General features: G+C 45.6%; 1 protein-coding gene across 4 annotated transcripts in view; it reads right to left on the reverse strand.

Moving 5' to 3' along the window:
* Positions 1-18,640, reverse strand: part of ttc1 (tetratricopeptide repeat domain 1) — a 42,779-nt gene that overhangs the window by 17,831 nt on the left and 6,308 nt on the right. For all 4 annotated transcript variants that reach the window (XM_033029659.1, XM_033029658.1, XM_033029661.1 and 1 more), the window contains exons 5-6: positions 8,151-8,187; positions 6,037-6,185 (exon numbers count right to left, since the gene is read on the reverse strand). In XM_033029659.1, coding sequence (XP_032885550.1) covers positions 6,037-6,185; positions 8,151-8,187 — 186 coding nt within the window. The remainder of the gene's footprint in view (positions 1-6,036; positions 6,186-8,150; positions 8,188-18,640) is intronic.

An 18,640-nucleotide genomic window follows, 5' to 3' on the forward strand; every position in this document is an offset into this window, starting at 1 on the left:
CGGAGCGAATGACGGGCCCCGAACAGCGGCAGCAGCGGCCGCGACAGCGGCTCCATCTCCTCCTCCTCTCGCACGCCCTGATAGCGGCCACTGCTTGCAAATCCGTCAACGGCGCTTTCAAAACAATTCCTCTTGCACGCCGAGACTGGGAGGAGGGAGGGAGGGGGAGGCCTCCCCTCCTCCGTCAGCTTCTGAAGCAGCTGCACCAAAGATCCTATATCTATAGGATCTTTGAGCTGCACCACTCGGCCCCACACCTTTTTGGAGGGGAGGCAGTGGCGAGGAGATCCCAACCGCCTCCTCCTTTGGCGATAGCACTTGGCGTTGGACAAGGCAGCGGGGCGATGTTGTCCGAGGAGCGCTGACCTTCCTTCCTCCCCACCTCCTCTGCCCCTTCCCCTCTCTCTCTCGTACGCCCCCCCCCTTATCCTGAGACCCCTCCTCTCCATCCCGCACTGATCCCAATTCCCGCCTCTATTCAGTCCTCACTGACATCCCCTGTGCTCCCCCCCCTAAATCTATTCATCACCCTACCCACCTCGCATTGATTCTCCTACCACCCCCCCAACCATCCTACACTGGTCCCCCAATTCATCCTGTACTGACCCCCCTTCCCATCCATCCTGCACTTCTCCCCACATTCATACTGCACTGATCCTCCCATTCATCCCGTACTGATCCACCCTCCATTTACCCTGCACCGATCCCCCATCCATCCTGTAGTGATCTTCCCATTCATCTTTTACTGATCTCCCATTCATCCTGTACTGAGCCCCTCATTCATCCTGTACTGACCCCCTCATGCATCATGTACTGACCCCCTCATTCATCCCGTACTGATCCCCCATTCATCCTATACTGATCCCCTCATTCATCCTGTAGTGATCTGTCATTCATCCTGCACAGACCCTCCGATCCACACTGTCCTGACCCCCCCCCCCCCCCGCCCCATTCATCCTGTACTGATACCCCCCCCATTCATCCTGTGCTGATCCCACCCATTCATCATGTGCTGACCCCCCCCCCCCCCCCATCCATCCTGTACTGATCCCCCCGTTCAAGAAGAATGGGGGGAACAGTCTGAAGAAGGGTCTCGACCCGAAACGTTGCCTATTTCCTTTGCTCCATAGATGCTGCCTCACCCGCTGAATTTTCCGGCATTTTTGTCTACCCCCATTCATCCTGTGCTGAACCCATTCATCCTGCACTGATCTCCCCCCCCCCTCATCCATCCCGTACCAATCCCCCCCATTCAACACCACTGGCATCCCCCGTGCTCTCCCCTCACAATTTTACATACTCCAACCAACACGTACTAATTCACCTACCTCAATCCATCCATTCCGCACCGATTGCCTTCTCAACCTCCCCACCTCCCCACCCCCGCCATCTATCCACCCCGCACTGATTCACACACCCCCTGACCCTATTGTGCTGGAAATGTCTTCAGAGCGAACATTGACTATGTTTGATAACGGAATGCAATCAAATGTGTTTTAATTCCCAATGTTATTTGTTTTAGTCCATAAAGATGGATTAATTCAATTGTGAACACGTGAAACATTAAAACCGGTGTTCGATTGTCACTGCTACCGTTGACACGTTATTACAGAATTCATTTTAACGACAAATCAATGCTCTTAATATGGAGTATCATTACTGTAGTTATTTAATGAGCAACATTCATAAGTATACGTTGGATTTATCCAGGTTTTACTTCTACAGTCGGTCATATACATCACAAATTTGGTCAGGAGATATTTCAGTTTAAATTTTAACGTTAATTCTTTAAACATTTTTTAACGTTAATTCTTTCATAATTTTTTTAAAATCTGGTGCGTACAAACTGGGTATCTTCATTGCTGTTCACAACACGTACATTTAATCTGAATGCCCGGTAATGTGACGTTTTGACACCTTTAAACATATTACCAAAAGAACATTTGCTGCAGTTATGTCCTTTGGCCATCTCTTGTCAGTTAGTGTCATGTTTAACCTGTCAGATGGGTATAGTCGGTTTTAACAGATATTATCATAAAATGCCTTTAGAAATTTCCTTGCAACCTGTATATTTTGTTATGGGTAAATTATGTGGGAAGCCAGAGTGTTTCTGTGCCAATAGCAATAACGACCCATGCTATGACCATGTCATGGTAATTTTCGGTCCTTCACAGAAAACATGCTTGCATCAATCTGTAGTGTGCATGGTTAAGTATATATGTTACCATGGTCCAGGATTTATTGACACAGGTTGATCATACGCTGAATAATCCAACCACATTTTTGTTTGGAAGTGGAAAGAACTAATAGAAATTGCATTAATTGCAATGTGTAAAAAGAATTGAGATATTGTATTATAATTTTGCTGCATGTGATTGTGGTATATATCATGTCTTGATTGGTGAATATGTTTAGTTTGTAAGTTATTTGAAGCAGAAATAATATGTGAATGTAGACAAAAGTGCTGGAGAAACTCAGCGGATGCAGCAGCATCTATGGAGCGAAGGAAATAGGCAACGTTTCGGGCCGAAACCCTTCTTCAGACTGATGTGTTTAGGCCTGAAACATTGCCCATTTCCTTCGCTCCATATATGCTGCTGCACCCGCTGAGTTTCTCCAGCACTTTTGTCTACCTTCAATTTTCCAGCATCTGCAGTTCCTTCTTGAACATATGTGAATGCTGTCAAAGTTGCCCGGCTGGCAACTGGGAAAAAACGTTAAGTGAGAGCCCTGCTTCTGTCCTCGGTCTCCTCCATTGTCAGAGTGAGGCCAAACGCAAATTAGAAGAAGGGCATCTCATATTTCGCTTGGGAAGTTTGCAGTCCAGTGGTATGAATATTGATTTTTTTTTCTCTCTCTCTCTCTCCCTCTCTCTCCCCCCCACCCAAGTCGCACTAAATTTTCATTTTCACCCTACAAACAGCTTATAATGGCCTATTTCCAATATCATAGTTACTATTTCTCATTCATTGTTCTTTATCTTTCCACATCACTATCTATATCTCTCGTTTCCCTTATCCCTAACCAGTCTGACCCGAAACGTCACTCATTCTTTCTCTCCAGAGATGCTGCCTGTCCTGCTGAGTTACTCCAGCTTATTGTGTCTATCACTGATATTTAATGCTGATATACATACCTGCAATCCCTTTTTTACCCTTTGAGGCAAATTTACGGGAAAAGAAATTCAGAGAGGGTTATGTTTGGCTGCACAAATGCCCAAAACAACGACAACAACGTTTTATAAATTATGTCAAATTTAAATGTCTCAATATCTATATTCCTACGCCCCAAATAAACTGTACTTTTAATTATAGAAGTTTAAAGAACTAAGCTTCATGACATGCATTATTTACGTGCTTATCAATTACAATATGATTCGTAAACCCTAGTTCCGTGCATTTATCCAAAACATCAGGGATCTCGTGGCATTGCTAGAAAGACCAAATACAGGCAGTCTTCTCATGAAATGCGTTATAGAGCAAAGAATAATTGGAGCAGAATGTGCAGACGTAATTCCCATCTGTTCCCTCCCAGACTAAATAGGAAGATGCCAGGTCCTTCATCATTCTATCCATTTAATACACCTCATTATACTCCCTTTAATCCACTTTCCTCAAGATGATTTAGTTTCCATTTTAAAACCACACATTTTGCTTGTATATTTATAATACTTTGATGCCGTTTGCAGTTAAATAACCAAACAATTATATCAGGAACGGTTGGAAATAGCTGAACCACTGTATCTTTCTCTTTCAGGAGCTGGGTGGCACAATTTAGGTGTTCCAGCGACATCAGTGGCAGGAGGGTGATATTACAGCTTTATATCCACAATCAATTTGATTGCGTAAAGATGGGACAATGATAAAAAGCAAGAGTTTGAACAGAAAATATCTAAGAAAGATATTTAATAAAAGCCAATCCTGCAGCATATAGTAAATATAGTGCCTGTTAGCATTATCTGTATTGTCACATTGTTGATCCAATTGCTTTTTTTCCTTTTTGCAATTCTCCTTGTAGCCCCTTTGTTTTTTTCACTGTTCTTTTAAATAAAGCAGTAAAGGGAGCCATCAATAGCTACGAATCATAGCTATTTGTGGTCAAAACAGTCAGCTGTCGTTCAATTGGCATCACTCCTTATCTCAAAAAGTCTCATGCCAGGGGCTTGAACAGAAAAATCTGGGCTGAGAGTTACACTGACAAAGGTACCACATTCTGAATGAGACATGAAACCAAGGTCTCCTTCTCCCTGATGTTGAGCAAATGATCCAACAGTACAATTTTAAAAGAGGAACAGAACATGCTCTCTGGACATCTGGTATTATTCAGCCCTCAATTAATATCTTAAAATAGATTATCTAGCTAATATTATATTGCTGCTCACAAGAGATTGCAGGTTCACTTCACTTCAAGATTTCCCTATAGTTAAGCTTTCTATAGGATGCAAAATATTTGCAATATGGTGAGATTGTGAAGAACACTTGATATTAACTGTTCCTTCTTTTAAGCTGCATTAGGGTAGGACTGCGAAAAAAAATGTGACCTTTAGTGCCTCTTTTCCCAACCTATTACCAATGACCTCTAGGAACATACACTCACACTCCTTCTCGCAACTCTCCAACACTAAATGCACTCTTAACTTTCCAAACATACTGCAAGTTTCCACTTTGGAAATCAGTTTGAAAATCAGTTTGCACTAAAATCAGTTTGCACTAAAAGTGCCTATGGTCCAATTTCTCAATTTCACTCACCTCTCCCACCATCTCTTTTATCCAATTTCCTCAAGATTACTAAAATAATACGTTTGTATATCTTAGTGATACATTTGATATTATTTACAATTCAATAGCAAAGCATCACTGTTTCACAAAAACAGAATTAACAACTTTAAAAATGCAGTATGCGTTAACAAGATCATGCCAGAATAAAATTGTGCCTTGTCACTACTAACATTTATCTCTTCAAACTGTTAACAAAACAGCTAAGACAATTTGTTTCAAACATTCAGATTTCCTTTAAAAGAGAATTTAGACCATCGTGATGAAAAGCATTGAGCCCCAATGTACTTTTCTTTAGTTGGAGGTTCCATAGTGAGCTGCCAGTTGGCTGCTGAGAATTAGCCGATCTGACTAACTTCTCTGCCCATGTTTCTGATCTCTTCTGTTGCTGAGCATTGATATCCTGAGCAGGGGAACAAATGGACTTCCCTTCCAGCCATTGCCTTTACACTATTACATATGAATGCTCTCGATGAGCACAGTAGATGTATTTTTAGCTTTATTTCAAATCCAGTTCTACATATTTTTTAATCATTTAATTTTTAAAAATAATTTAAAAAGTCCATCAGATGGCTAAGGAACCTACAGGGTTTAAATTAGCAAATCAAGGTATTGGAAAATATATAAATAAAAGAATATATATATCTATATATATATATATATATATATCTATATCTATATATCTATATATCTATATATATATATATTTATATATACACATACATATAAATATATATATAAATAAAAATATAAATAAAAATATATATAAAGCATTTGAGGCAAATATAGTGCCACTCAGCTGCCAAAGACTGTAACTACAGCTTTTACGCAAAACTCATTGTTAGAAGTATTACTATAAAAAAGCGGAGAACTCATGGGAATGCAGTAATTGGACAATAAATGCCTTGCCTTGCTAGCAATGAGAGCACAACCAACCCATTCTGGACTGCTGCTGACAGGACAGCTTTGCCCCTTAATAAATTCAATGATTCAACCTCCTCAGCTCTATGATTGATCCTCAGGGAGTAGTTCCTCATTTCCCTACCATACAAGGCATGAAGACAGACATTCTAATATATTGATATAACTTTAAACACCAAATGCAGTAAAGCCAAAGTGGAAATCAAATTTGAAATAAGAAACTCGTCACATAAAAGAAACTCGTCACATTATCCTTAAATATCATGCAAATTGGATCAATTGACAGCAGTTGATCATTTAATTTTCTGCCACAATACGAATCCAGTTACATCATACTTACCATGCAGGCTTCTCTGGCTTGAACTATTGATGGATCTTTCTCTACAATAGTTTTATAATCCTGTAGAGCTTCATCAAGTTTTTCTGTTTTCTCATACACCTCTGCCCTCCTCAGTATAGCACGCATATAACAGGGATTTAATTCAATAGCTGCAAATTGAAAAAAGTCCCATGACAGTGTAAACCACTATTCAAAATATCAATTTTCTCTGAAATTAGTACTATATTACAATATGAAAATGTCAATAATTAAACATAGGATGTGTATTTCAGATACAGAAGCTAATTTCTATAATACTTTGTTGGGTACTAAAGATAAAACCAGTCAGAAACAGGTGAATTGATCATGGGGAACAAGGACATGGCAGACCAATTGGATAACTACTTTGGTTCTGTCTTCACTAAGACATAAATAATCTGCCGGAAATAGCAGGGGACCGGGAGTCAAATGAGATGGAGGAACTGAGTGAAATCCAGGGTAGTCGGTAAGTGGTGTTAGGTAAATTGAATGGATTAAAGGCCGATAAATCCCCTGGGCCAGATAGGCTGCATCCCAGAGTGCTTAAGAAAGTAGCCCCAGAAATAGTGGATGCATTAGTGATAATTTTTCAAAACTCTTTAGATTCTGGAGTAGTTCCTGAGGATTGGAGGGTAGCTAATGTAACCCCACTTTTTAAAAAGGGAGGGAGAGAGAAAACAGGGAATTACAGACCAGTTAGTCTAACATCGGTAGTGGGAAAAATGCTAGTCAGTTATTAAAGATGGGATAGCAGCACATTTGGAAAGTGGTGAAATCATTGGACGAAGTCAGCATGGATTTACGAAAGGTAAATCATGTCTGACGAATCTTATAGCATTTCTCGAGGATGTAACTAGTAGAGTGGATACGGGAGAACCAATGGATGTGTTATATCTGGACTTTCAGAAGGCTTTCGACAAGGTCCCACATAAGAGATTAGTATGCAAATTTAAAGCACACGGTATTGGGCGTTCAGTATTGATGTGGATAGAGAACTGGCTGGCAGACAGGAAGCAAAGAGTAAGAGTAAACGGGTCCTTTTCAGAATGGCAGGCAGTGACTCATGGGGTACCGCAAGGCTCAGTGCTGGGACCCCAGCTATTTACAATATATATTAATGATTTGGACGAGGGAATTCAATGCAACATCTCCAAGTTTGCGGATGACACAAAGCTGAGGGGCAGTGTTAGCTGTGAGGAGGATGCTAGATGGCTGCAAGGTGACTTGGATAGGTTGGGTGAGTGGGCAAATGCATGGCAAATGCAGTATAATGTGGATAAATGTGAGGTTATCCACTTTGGTGGCAAGAACAGGAAAGTAGACTATTATCTGAATGGTGGCTGATTAGGAAAAGGGGAGATGCAATGAGACCTGGGTGTCATGGTACACCAGTCATTGAAAGTAGGCATGCAGGTGCAGCAAGCAGTGAAGAAAGCGAATTGTCTGTTAGCATTCATAGCAAAAGGATTTGCGTATAGGAGCAGGGAGGATCTACTGCAGTTGTACAGGGCCTTGGTGAGACCACACCTGGAGTATTGCGTACAGTTTTGGTCTCCTAATCTGAGGAAAGACATTCTTGCCATAGAGGGAGTACAGAGAAGGTTCACCAGACTGATTCCTGGGATGGCAGGACTTTCATATGAAGAAAGACTGGATAGACTCGTCTTGTACTCGCTAGAATTTAGAAGATTGAGGGGAGTCATTATAGAAACTTACAAAATTCTTAAGGGGGGGGGGGGGGTTGGACAGGCTAGATGCAAGAAGATTGTTCCCAATGTTGGGGAAGTCCAGAACAAGGGGTCACAGTTTAAGGATAAGGCGGAAGTCTTTTAGGAACAAGATGAGAAACATTTTTTTCACACAGAGAGTGGTGAATCTGTGGAATTCTCTGCCACAGAAAGTAGTTGAGGCCAGTTCATTGGCTATATTTAAGAGGGAGTTAGATGTGGCCCTTGTGGCTAAAGGGATCAGGGGGCATGGAAAGAAGGCAGGTACAGGATACTGAGTTGGATGATCAGCCATGATCGTATTGAATGGCGGTTCAGGCTCGAAGGGCCGAATGGCCTACTCCTGCACCTATTTTCTATAAAACTTACCTTTGGTACAATCAGATATGGCATCTTCTGTATTATCCTGAGCAGGAAAACAAAATGTCAAATAATATTTTAATCAGCTTTTACAACATAATTATTCAACATCCAGCACAGGATCTACAATTTAGAAGATAGTTTGCAAATTTCAAACAGATTTGACATCCTGACATACATACAAACATACATCCATCTATCATATTATTATATTTATATTATTAAAACTCTCATCTTGTTTGTTTATATGTGAGTGAATCCTGGAAACTCCGCCAAAACGGTACAATTTTTGGCCCACCTTACTGATCATTGTCCTGGGGTGTGCAATGGCCACATTTCGTTCAGATTGATGGTATATTTTACATTATTGACATTTTAAACATTTCACATGCCCTTCGTCTCCTCCATGACTTCCGTTTTCTAGGCCTCCATTCCCTCATCTTCACCATGGATGCCCAGTCACTCTACACCTCCATCCCCCACCAGGAGGGTCTTAAAGCCCTCCGTTTCTTCCTCGACCGCAGAACCAACTACCGATACTCTTCCTCGACCGCAGAACCAACCCCATCTACCGATAGTTCTCCTCACCCTCAACAACTTTTCGTTTAACTCCTCCCATTTCCTCCAAATCCAAGGCACGCGCATAGGCCCCAGCTATGCCTGCCTCTTTGTAGGGTACGTCGAACAATCCTTGTTCGAGGTGTACCGTGGCCCTATATCCGAACTCTACCTCCGCTACATCGACGACTGCATTGGTGCTACCTCCCGCGCCCATGCAGAACTCACTGACTTCATCCATTTCACTACGAACTTCCATCCGGCATTCAAATTCACCTGGACCATTTCCGACATCTCCCTAACGATTCTAGACCTCACTCTCTCCATCGCAGGCAACAGACTTCTGACCGACATCTAGTATAAACCTATCGACTCCCATGGCTATCTGGACTACACTTCTTCCCACCCTGCCTCCTGTAAGGACTCTATCCCCTACTCCTAATTCGTCCATCTACGCCGCATATGCACCCAGGATGAGGTGTTCCAAACCAGGGCATCGGAGATGTCCTCATTCTTCAGGGAACGGAGGTTCCCCTCTTCGACTATAGATGAGGCTCTCACCAGAGTCTCTTGTATACCCCGTAACTGTGCTCTCACTCCCCATCCCCCTCCACTCGTAACAAGGGCAGAGTCCCCCTTGTCCTCACCTTCCACCCGTCACATACATAGATAATCCTCCGACATTTTTGCCACCTCCAATGGGATCCCACTGCTGGCCACATCTTCCCATCTCCTCCTCTGTCGGCTTTCCGCAGTGACTGCTCCCTCCGTAACTCCCTGGTCAATTCTTCCCTTCCCACCCAAACCACCCCTTCCCCTGATACTTTCCCTTGCAACCACAGGAAATGCTACGCTTATCACTCTATCTCCTCCCTTGACTCCATCCAAGGACCTAAGCAGTCTTTCCAGGTGCGGCAGAGGTTCATCTGCACCTCCTCCAACCTCATCTATTGCATCCGCTGCTCTAGGTGTCAGCTGCTCAGCATCGGTGAGACCAAGCGTAGGCTTGGCGATCGCTTCGCCCAATACCTCCACTCAGTTCACAATAACCAACCTGATCTCCTGGTGGCTCAGCACTTCAACTCCCCCTCCCATTCCGAATCCGACCTTTCTGTCCTGTGCCTCCTCCATGGCCAGAGTAAGACCCACCGTAAATTGGAGGAGCAGCACCTCGTATTTCATTTCCTAGCGGTATGAACATTGACTTCTACAATTTCAGGTATTCCTTGCTTTCTCCCTCTTTCCCCTCCCCTTCCCAGCTCTCCCACAGCCCATTGTTTCTGCCTCTTCCTTTCTTCTTACCGCCCCCCCCATCTCCTCATCAGTCTGAAGGTTTTGACCCGAAACATCACCCATTCCTTCGCTCCATCGATGCTGCCTCACCCGCTGAGTTTCTCCAGCATTTTAGTCTAGCTTAAACATTACATAAATCACTTTTCAAACCACTTTTCCACTTGACCTGCCCGTCAGCCGCGTTACAATGACGTCAAAATAGGATCCCGAATCCCATTTACATAAAAAAGCGCAATTTTCAATAAAACTACGTTTTAATCAAATTCTTCCGTTTTCATTAACAGCTAACATTGTGTTTAGGTTATTTTAAAGAAAAAACATGATTTTCATTGAGAATTGTTTTTATCGCGACTTTCATTGTGGGGGGGGGGGGGGGGGAGGATAGGAGGGAGGTGAGGAGTGGAGGATAGAAGAAGAGGAGGGGAAGGTGGGGAGGGAGAGTGGGGGGTGGTATAGGGGGAGGTGAGGAGTGGGGGAGCAGGGGGATGGAGGGAGAGGAGGGGGTAGGGAGGGAGAGGGGTTATGTAGGGAGGGAGGGAGTGACTGAGGGTATGGGAAAGGAGAGGGAGGGAGGGAGAGGTGAGGGAGGGAAGGAGTAGAGGGGAAAGAAGAGGGAGGGTGAAGAGGAGGGGGAGGGAGTCTTGGGGGATGAGGGGGAATGGAGAATAGGGGTAGGAAGAGGGATGGCGAGGTAATGGAAGAGCGGAGGAGGAAGAGGGAGGAGGGGAGGGAGGGTGTGAGAGGAGGAAGCAGATGAGGATTGGTGGAGGGTGGGAGAGGGAGGATAATGAAGGAGGGGAATAGGGGACTGAAGAGGGAGAGTGAGATGAATTCACATTGATCTTATATTTTACAGGTTATTGCCATTTTGAACTTTAAAAACGTTGCCGTCGCGCTCCCACTTGCTGGCCGCGCAAGCGCAGTTTGGGGAGGGTTGCCTTCACTCGCGTCACAACGGGGATCTCTGGCGTCACAACGGGAACCCATCAACCGCGCCTGCGCAGTTGGGGGCTATGGGTCAGTGTTGGAATATTGCCTTGGGGCACAAGGCCAACGGTCTAGTAAGTTGATAAAATTCTAAGTGAAAATGGACAAACTCATCGAAATTTCAAAATGAGATTGCAGCATCCAATGTTTGACAAAATAATAACTCCTCTACTTGCTTTGTAGTAACCCTCAAAATGCAATCAGAGCTCATTGGTCTTTCGTAAGTAAATATGTTGCCCTCCAAAAATAAAACATTTCAGGTAACTTAAATTTATTTCTTCAAGTCTTACCTTACTCGGGGCTAAAAAGGGAATCACATGATACAGTATCAGGCTTGTTCAATTTATTCAATATAACAAATAATGCAAATGTTTATATTACAGACACAACAATCACTGATCATATTCATTTGTATGCTAATGGTATTAGAATCTCAGTTAGAACGAATTTGCACCCAAGGAGGATTTTAAGTCTTTCCAATTGAATAAGATTGACTGTCATAACCTTCTTTGACATCACTTATCAATACTCATCACGATGGATTATCCTAGAGCCCAATGTACAAAACAATGGAACAGTGAGGCAATCAGGAATTTACTAGGTTAGGCATTATACATTGTTTAATAAAGCTGATGCAATTAGAATATATATTTTAAATATTACTATCTATATTACTAAAAGTCTGATCTTGACCACTTTTGGCCCACTGTGCTGCGATTTCCGAGAGAACGCCGCCACCTACGGCCGTCATTTTTGTCCACCTCGCTCAGAGCCCACGTCTGCCTTCCTGGACCAGAGGATTTTTCCCATCGATGAAAAATCAGAGACACATTAATGTTTTTAAAAAAATCACCATTCTTTCTGCTGCCCCTGCTGGAGGGAGGGGGTGGGATTATAAAACTAGGAAGTGTTGAACCTCACTCAGTCTCTGCAAGATGGAGGTCACGTCTCTCTGAGCTCTGAATAACACTGAACACATGTCTACTCAACTGTGAGTGCCCTTAATGCGGTTTGAAAATGAAAATATGGTTGGTTTGAAGTAAAAAGGCACTGCCTGCAAATGGTTGTTTGGGGGGTTTGGGTTGAAGTAAAAAGGCACTCTCTCTCTCTCCCCACCTCTCCCCCTCCTCCCCTAAACCCACCCTCCCCTCCACACCCCCCTACCCCCTTCACTACACCCTCCCCTCACGTCCCTCTCTCAGCACCCCCTCACTCAGCACCCTCTCTACCCCCCTCTCTCTCCCCCTCCTCCCCTCCATCCCCTTCCCCACCCTCCCTCCCCTAAACCCCCCTCCCCTCCCCCTCCCTGCTCCCCACACCCCCCTCTCAGCACCCCCTCTCTCTCCCCCTCACTCTCACCCCTCTCCTCCCCTCCTTTCCCCCCTCACCCACCCTCCCTCTTCTCCTCCCCTCCACCCCTCTCCCTCATGCCCCTCTCTCTCTGCCCTCACTCTCTACCCCCGCCCCCCCTCTCTAGATGTGACTGCAAGTTGGGGGTTACGCGTCAGTAGATAGGGTGGTTATGGAGTAAAATGAGCAAATTAATATTATTAATATAATATCAAGGGGGGTAATTAGCGTGTGTGCGGGGGGACAGTTAGTGTGTGTGACGCTGCATGCCGCCTTCCCCCCCCCCCCCCACCCCACAACCGCACGTTGGGGGAACAGACCCAACGGGTCTGCACATGGTCTAGTAATTACTATTTATTCCTGCGGTAGCTTTTACAAACTCTGGCAAAGGGGTTGCTGTATTTCACTGAATGAAAAGTTCAAACAAGTTCAAAGCAGTTGCTGGAATCTTAAGCAAAAAAGAGCTGGGGGAAAGACAGTGGGTCATATAGCATGTGTGGAGGGAAATGGCCAGTTTGGATCAGGACTGTTCTTCACACGGATGCAGTAGAGGAGAGATAGCGGGTAGAAAGAGGTATGTGGAAATCAGGTACATGCCGAGGCAGTCAGCCGACTTTTAGAATTCGTAAAAATCTGCGCAGGCGCAGAAAATCGTGCAAACTGTGTGTGCTCAGAAAAATCGTAAACACCGCGCATGCGCAGATCGGTCCTGTAGGCAGTCAGTCGACTTTTAAAAATCTTAAAAAACGCGCATGCGCAGATTGGTCTCTCCTGTGGGCATGCGCACCTTTCGAGCAGTCCACAGTGCAGGCAGAATTTCAGCTGCCTTTATTGCCCATTGTAAGTGAAGGCATGAAGCAGCGTCCACGGCACACGAGTTGAACATAGTCGGATGAAAGGCACGGGAGAATTATGCCTACCTAAGATCAATTATTAAAATAATAACCATTTAATAATAAATACTGAATTTAGTAAATGAATTGGAAATCTTTACTATTTATATTTAATAATTACCTTTTTATAATTTGGCACTGCCTACCTTGACAGCATGTGCCTGGCGGAAATGATAGGACAATACCAGGTAAGTGAAAGACTGAGCCAGGTAAGGAGGGGTTGTCAGGTGGAGGAGAAGAGTAAAGATGGAAACCAAAGCCGTGGGTGATACGTAGAACATAAAATCCATGCACATAATATATTTACTGATTTCTTTTTTTCCCCCCACAGAGGGTGGCGAGTGCTTGAAAGACACTGTCAGGGGTGGCGATTGAGGCAAATATGAAAATGGCATTCAAGAGACTTTTGGATAGGTATAGTGATAAGCAAGGATATGGATTATGTGCAGGCAGATGGCAGTTGGTCTTAGCATCAAGTGCGTCACAGACATTTGGACTGAAGGGGCTGTACCTGTGCTGCACTTTTCTATATTCTATGGTTCACTTGTCACCTTAGCTTTAATTTCCATCTCCACCCTTCTCTCCCTCACCTGACCCATCTGCCAATCAACCACTCTCCAACTAATCCACCCCTCTAACTAATCCACATAAACTGCAAGCACTTACTCACCCTTTCCCATTTCTACTAGCTATCGCATTTCCACTCCATCAGTCTGAAGTGGGGGGAGTTCCAATACATTGTCCATTCATTCCCCCCTACAGATGCTGCATGACCTTTTGAGTAGTTTGTATTTTGCTCAAGATTCCAGCATCTACAGTCTTGTATCTCTATTTTACTTGAAGGAGAACTGTAATGAGAATGTAAATGACCATGCCAAACAGTATATTTTCAAATCTTGCCTAATCATTTATTTGCTCATTGTTGTTGGCTGTTAAAGCAATTTATTCAATCATTCAACCTGTTACCATCAGATAAATCCTTCATAAGAAACAATAGACAATAGGTGCAGGAGTAGGCCATTTGGCCCTTCGATCCAGCACCGCCATTCAATGTGATCATGGCTGATCATCCCCAATCAGTACCCCGTTCCTGCCTTCTCCCCATATCCCCTGACTCCTCTATTTTTAAGAGCCCTATCTAGCTCTCTCTTGAAAGCATCCAGAGAACCTGCCTCCAGAGAATTCCACACTCACCACTCTCTGTGAGAATAAATGTTTCCTCGTCTCCGTTCTAAATGGCTTACTCCTTATTCTTAAACTGTGGCCCCTGGTTCTGGACTCCCCCAACATCGGGAACATGTTTCCTGCCTCTAGCATGTCCAAGCCCTTAACAATCTTACATGTTTCAATGAGATCCTCTCATCCTTCTAAACTCGGTGGGCGGCGCGACTTTCGTCAGCAGCGGCCTCTGCAGTCCAACTGCGTTTTTATTATTTTATGTCTATGTTTTTATGTAGTTTTTGTTATTTTTTGTTGGGGTATGTGTGTGGGGGGGTGGGGGTGGTGTGGGGGGGAGGGGGTAACTTTTAAATCTCTCCCTGCACGGGAGACCCGACCTTTTCTTTGTCGGGTCTCCGTTGTCGTTGGGGCTGCAACGAGGAGCGGCCTCCAACAGGAAGACCGGGGGCTCTGGTGCCGACTACTCACCTCACCGTCGCGAAGCTGGCCGAGTCCAGAGCGGGTGGAGCTGTGGTGGACGCTGCTGCGGCCCGACCTCCGGAGCTTCGGTGGCTGCAACTGCGGGTTTGGCGGACAGTGACACCGGGAGCCCGCGGGTCCCTGGGGGGAGACCGCTTTTCGGGGCTTCCGCAACGGCGACTTCTCCCGCCCGAGTTGCGGGGTTGAAGAGCTCCTGGAGCGGGGCCTTACAGCACCGCCCCGCGCGGCTTGGAAAGGCCGCGGGACTGCGAGCGCCCGCCGGGGGCTCTAACACCAAGACCCGGCGTGGCTTTAATGGACACGGGACAATCGCATCGCCCGCCGGGGGCTTTGGCTTTGACTCTGACATCGGGGGGGAGAGTGCAGTGGAGATACGTTTTTTTGGCCTTCCATCACAGCAATGTGATGGATGTTTATGTAAATTATGTTGTGTCTTGGGTCTATTTGTTTGTAATGTATGGCTGCAGAAACGACATTTCGTTTGGACCTCAAGGGGTCCAAATGACAATAAATTGAATTGAATTGAATTGAGGGGAATTGAACTCCAGAGTGTACAAGCCCAGCTGCTCCATTCTCTCAGCATATGACAGTCCCGCCATCCTGGGAATTAACCTTATAAACCCACGCTGCACTCCCTCAATAGCAAGAATGTCCTTCCTCAAATTAGGGGACCAAAACTGCACACAATACTCCAGGTGTGGTCTCACTAGGGCTCTGTACAACTGCAGAAGGACCTCTTTGCTTCTATATTCGATTCCTCTTGTTATAAAGGCCAACATGCCATTCGCTTTCTTCACTGCCTGCTGTACCTGCAGGGCTCGAAATTAGCGGTTGCCCGGGTGCCATTGACCACCCAAAGTGCTGCCGGGCAACCTAAACGCAGACTCATTTTGCCCGGCTTGGCAAGAAAATACTGGTTTATACCGATAGACACAAAAACTGGAGTAACTCCGTGGGTCAGGCAGCATCTCTGGAGAATAGGAACGTGACGTTTCGTGTCGGCGGCTGTATTCCTCTAGCATCTTTGATTGCGGGGCAAAGATACTGGGTGCAGGGTGATGAAGGGTCGGGGCGAATGACGGGCCCCGAACAGCGGCAACAGTGGCCGCGACAGCGGCTCCACCGCCTCCTCCTCCCGCACCCCGCCCAGCGGAAGGAGGCCTCCCTCCCTCTCTCTCTCTCCCTCCTCCCGGCCTCGGCATGCGAGAGGGGTTGTTTTGAAAGCGCCGTTGTCGGATTTGCAAGCAGCGGCCGCTATCGCCCTGATAACGGCCGCTGCCTGCAAATCCACCAACGGCGCTTTCAAAACAACCCCTCTCGCACGCCGAGGCCGGGAGGGGGAGAGGGAGAGGGAGGGGGAGAGGGAGAGGGAGAGGGAGAGGGAGAGGGAGAGGGTCTCATTCCACCGTCTGAAGCATATGGCTATAGGATCTTTGAGCTGCACCGCTCGGCCCCGCACCTTCCTGTCGGCTGGCGGAGGGGAGGCGGTGGCGTGGAGGCGGCGGCACTTTGGCATTGGACAGGAACGGCCAAGGCAGCGGGGCAATGTTGTCCAAGGAGCGCTGACCTTCCTTCCTCCCCACCTCCTCTGCCCCTTACCCCAACCCCCTCTCTCTCTTGCTCTCTCTAGTGCGCCCACCTCCACCCCTCTTATCCTGGGACCCCTCCTCTCCATCCCGCACTGATCCCCATTCCCTCTTCTATTCAGTCCTCACTGACATCCCCTGTGCTCCCCTCCCCATCTACCCCCCCCCCCCAATCTATTCATCACCTTACCCACCTCGCATTGATTTTCCTGCCAGCCCCCCCCCCCCCCCCATCCATCCTGCACTTCTCCCCCCATTCATACTGCACTGATCCTCCCATTCATTCGTACTGACCCACCCTCCATTTACCCTGCACCAATCCTGTAGTGATCTTCCCATTCATCTTTTACTGATTCACCATTCATCCTGTACTGATCCCCTCATGCATCCTGTACTGATCCCCTCATGCATCCTGTACTGATCCCCTCATGCATCCTGTACTGATCCCCTCATGCATCCTGTACTGATCCCCTCATTCATCCCGTACTGATCCCCCATTCATTCTATAGTGATCTCCCATTCATCCTGCACAGGCCCTCCGATCCACTGTCCTGACCCCCCCCTCCCCCCATTCATCCTGTACTGATCCCCCCCATTCATCCTGTGCTGACCCCCCCCCCCCCCCATCCATCCTGTACTGAACCCCCCATTCAAGAAGAATGGGGGGAACAATCTGAAGGGTCTCGACCCGAAACGTTGCCTATTTCCTTAGCTCCATAGATGCTGCCTCACCCGCTGAATTTCTCCAGCATTTTTGTCTACCTCCATTCATCCTGTACTGAACCCCCCCATTCATCCTGTACTGATCCCCCCCCCCATCCATCCCGTACTGATCCCCCCATTCAACACCACTGACATCCTCCGTGCTCTCCCCTCACAATTTTACATACTCCAACCAACACGTACTAATTCACCTGCCTCAATCCATCCATCCCGCACCGATTGCCTTCTTAACCCCCCGCCATCTATCCACCCTGCACTGATTCACACATCCCCTGACCCTATTGTGCTTCATGGTCTTCAGAGCGAACATTGACTATGTTTGATAACGGAATGCAATCAAATGTGTTTTAATTCCCAATTTTATTATTTGTTTTGACACTTTTAAACATATTACCAAAAGAACATTTGGCCATCTCTTGTCAGTTAGTGTCATGTTTAAACTGTCAGATGGGTATAGTCGGTTTTAACAGCTATTATCATAAAATGCCTTTAGAAATTTCCTTGCAACCTGTATATTTTGTTATGGATAAATTATGTGGGAAGCGAGAGTGTTTCTGTGCCAATAGCAATAAAGACCCATGCTTTGGCCATGTCATGGTAATTTTCGGTCCTTCACAGAAAACATGCTTGCATCAATCTGTTGTGTGTATGGTTAAGCATATATGTTACCATGGTCCAGGATTTATTGACACAGGTTGATCATATGCTGAATAATCCAACCACATTTTTGTTTGGTAGTGGAAAGAACTAATAGAAATTACATTAATTGCAATGTGTAAAAAGAGTTGAGATATTAATTTCTAATTTTGCTGCATGTCATTGTGGTATATATCATGTCTTGATTGGTGAATATGTTTAGTTTGCGAGTTATTTGAAGCAGAAATAATATGTGAATGTAGACAAAAGTGCTGGAGAAACTCAGCGGTTGCGGCAGCATCTATGGAGCAAAGGAAATAGGCAAAGTTTCAGGCCAAAACCCTTCTTCAGACTGATGGGTTTCGGCCTGAAACGTTGCCTATTTCCTTCGCTCCATAGATGCTGCTGCACCCGCTGAGTTTCTCCAGCACTTTTGTCTACCTTCGATTTTCCAGCATCTGCAGTTCTTTCTTGAACATAATATGTGAATGCTTCATTGAGCAGAATTCCGACTGGTAACTACGCACTTCGTCCGAGCACATTATTGCACGCGTCATGCAAACCGTCTTAAATGACCACCTAAACTGTCATTTGGCAACCTAAAAAGCTGTCAAGGTTGCCCGGCTGGCAACAGGGAAAAAAGGTTAAGCGAGCCCTGACTTGCATGCTTACCTTCATAGACTGATGTACAAGGACCCCCAGATCCCGTTGTACTTCCCCTTTTCCCAACTTGACGCCATTTAGATAGTAATCTGCCTTCCTGTTTTTGCTACCAAAGTGGATAACCTCACATTTATCTGCATTAAACTTCATC

The sequence above is a fragment of the Amblyraja radiata genome, chromosome 11 (genome assembly GCF_010909765.2).
Source record: "Amblyraja radiata isolate CabotCenter1 chromosome 11, sAmbRad1.1.pri, whole genome shotgun sequence".
Taxonomy (NCBI): domain Eukaryota; kingdom Metazoa; phylum Chordata; class Chondrichthyes; order Rajiformes; family Rajidae; genus Amblyraja; species Amblyraja radiata.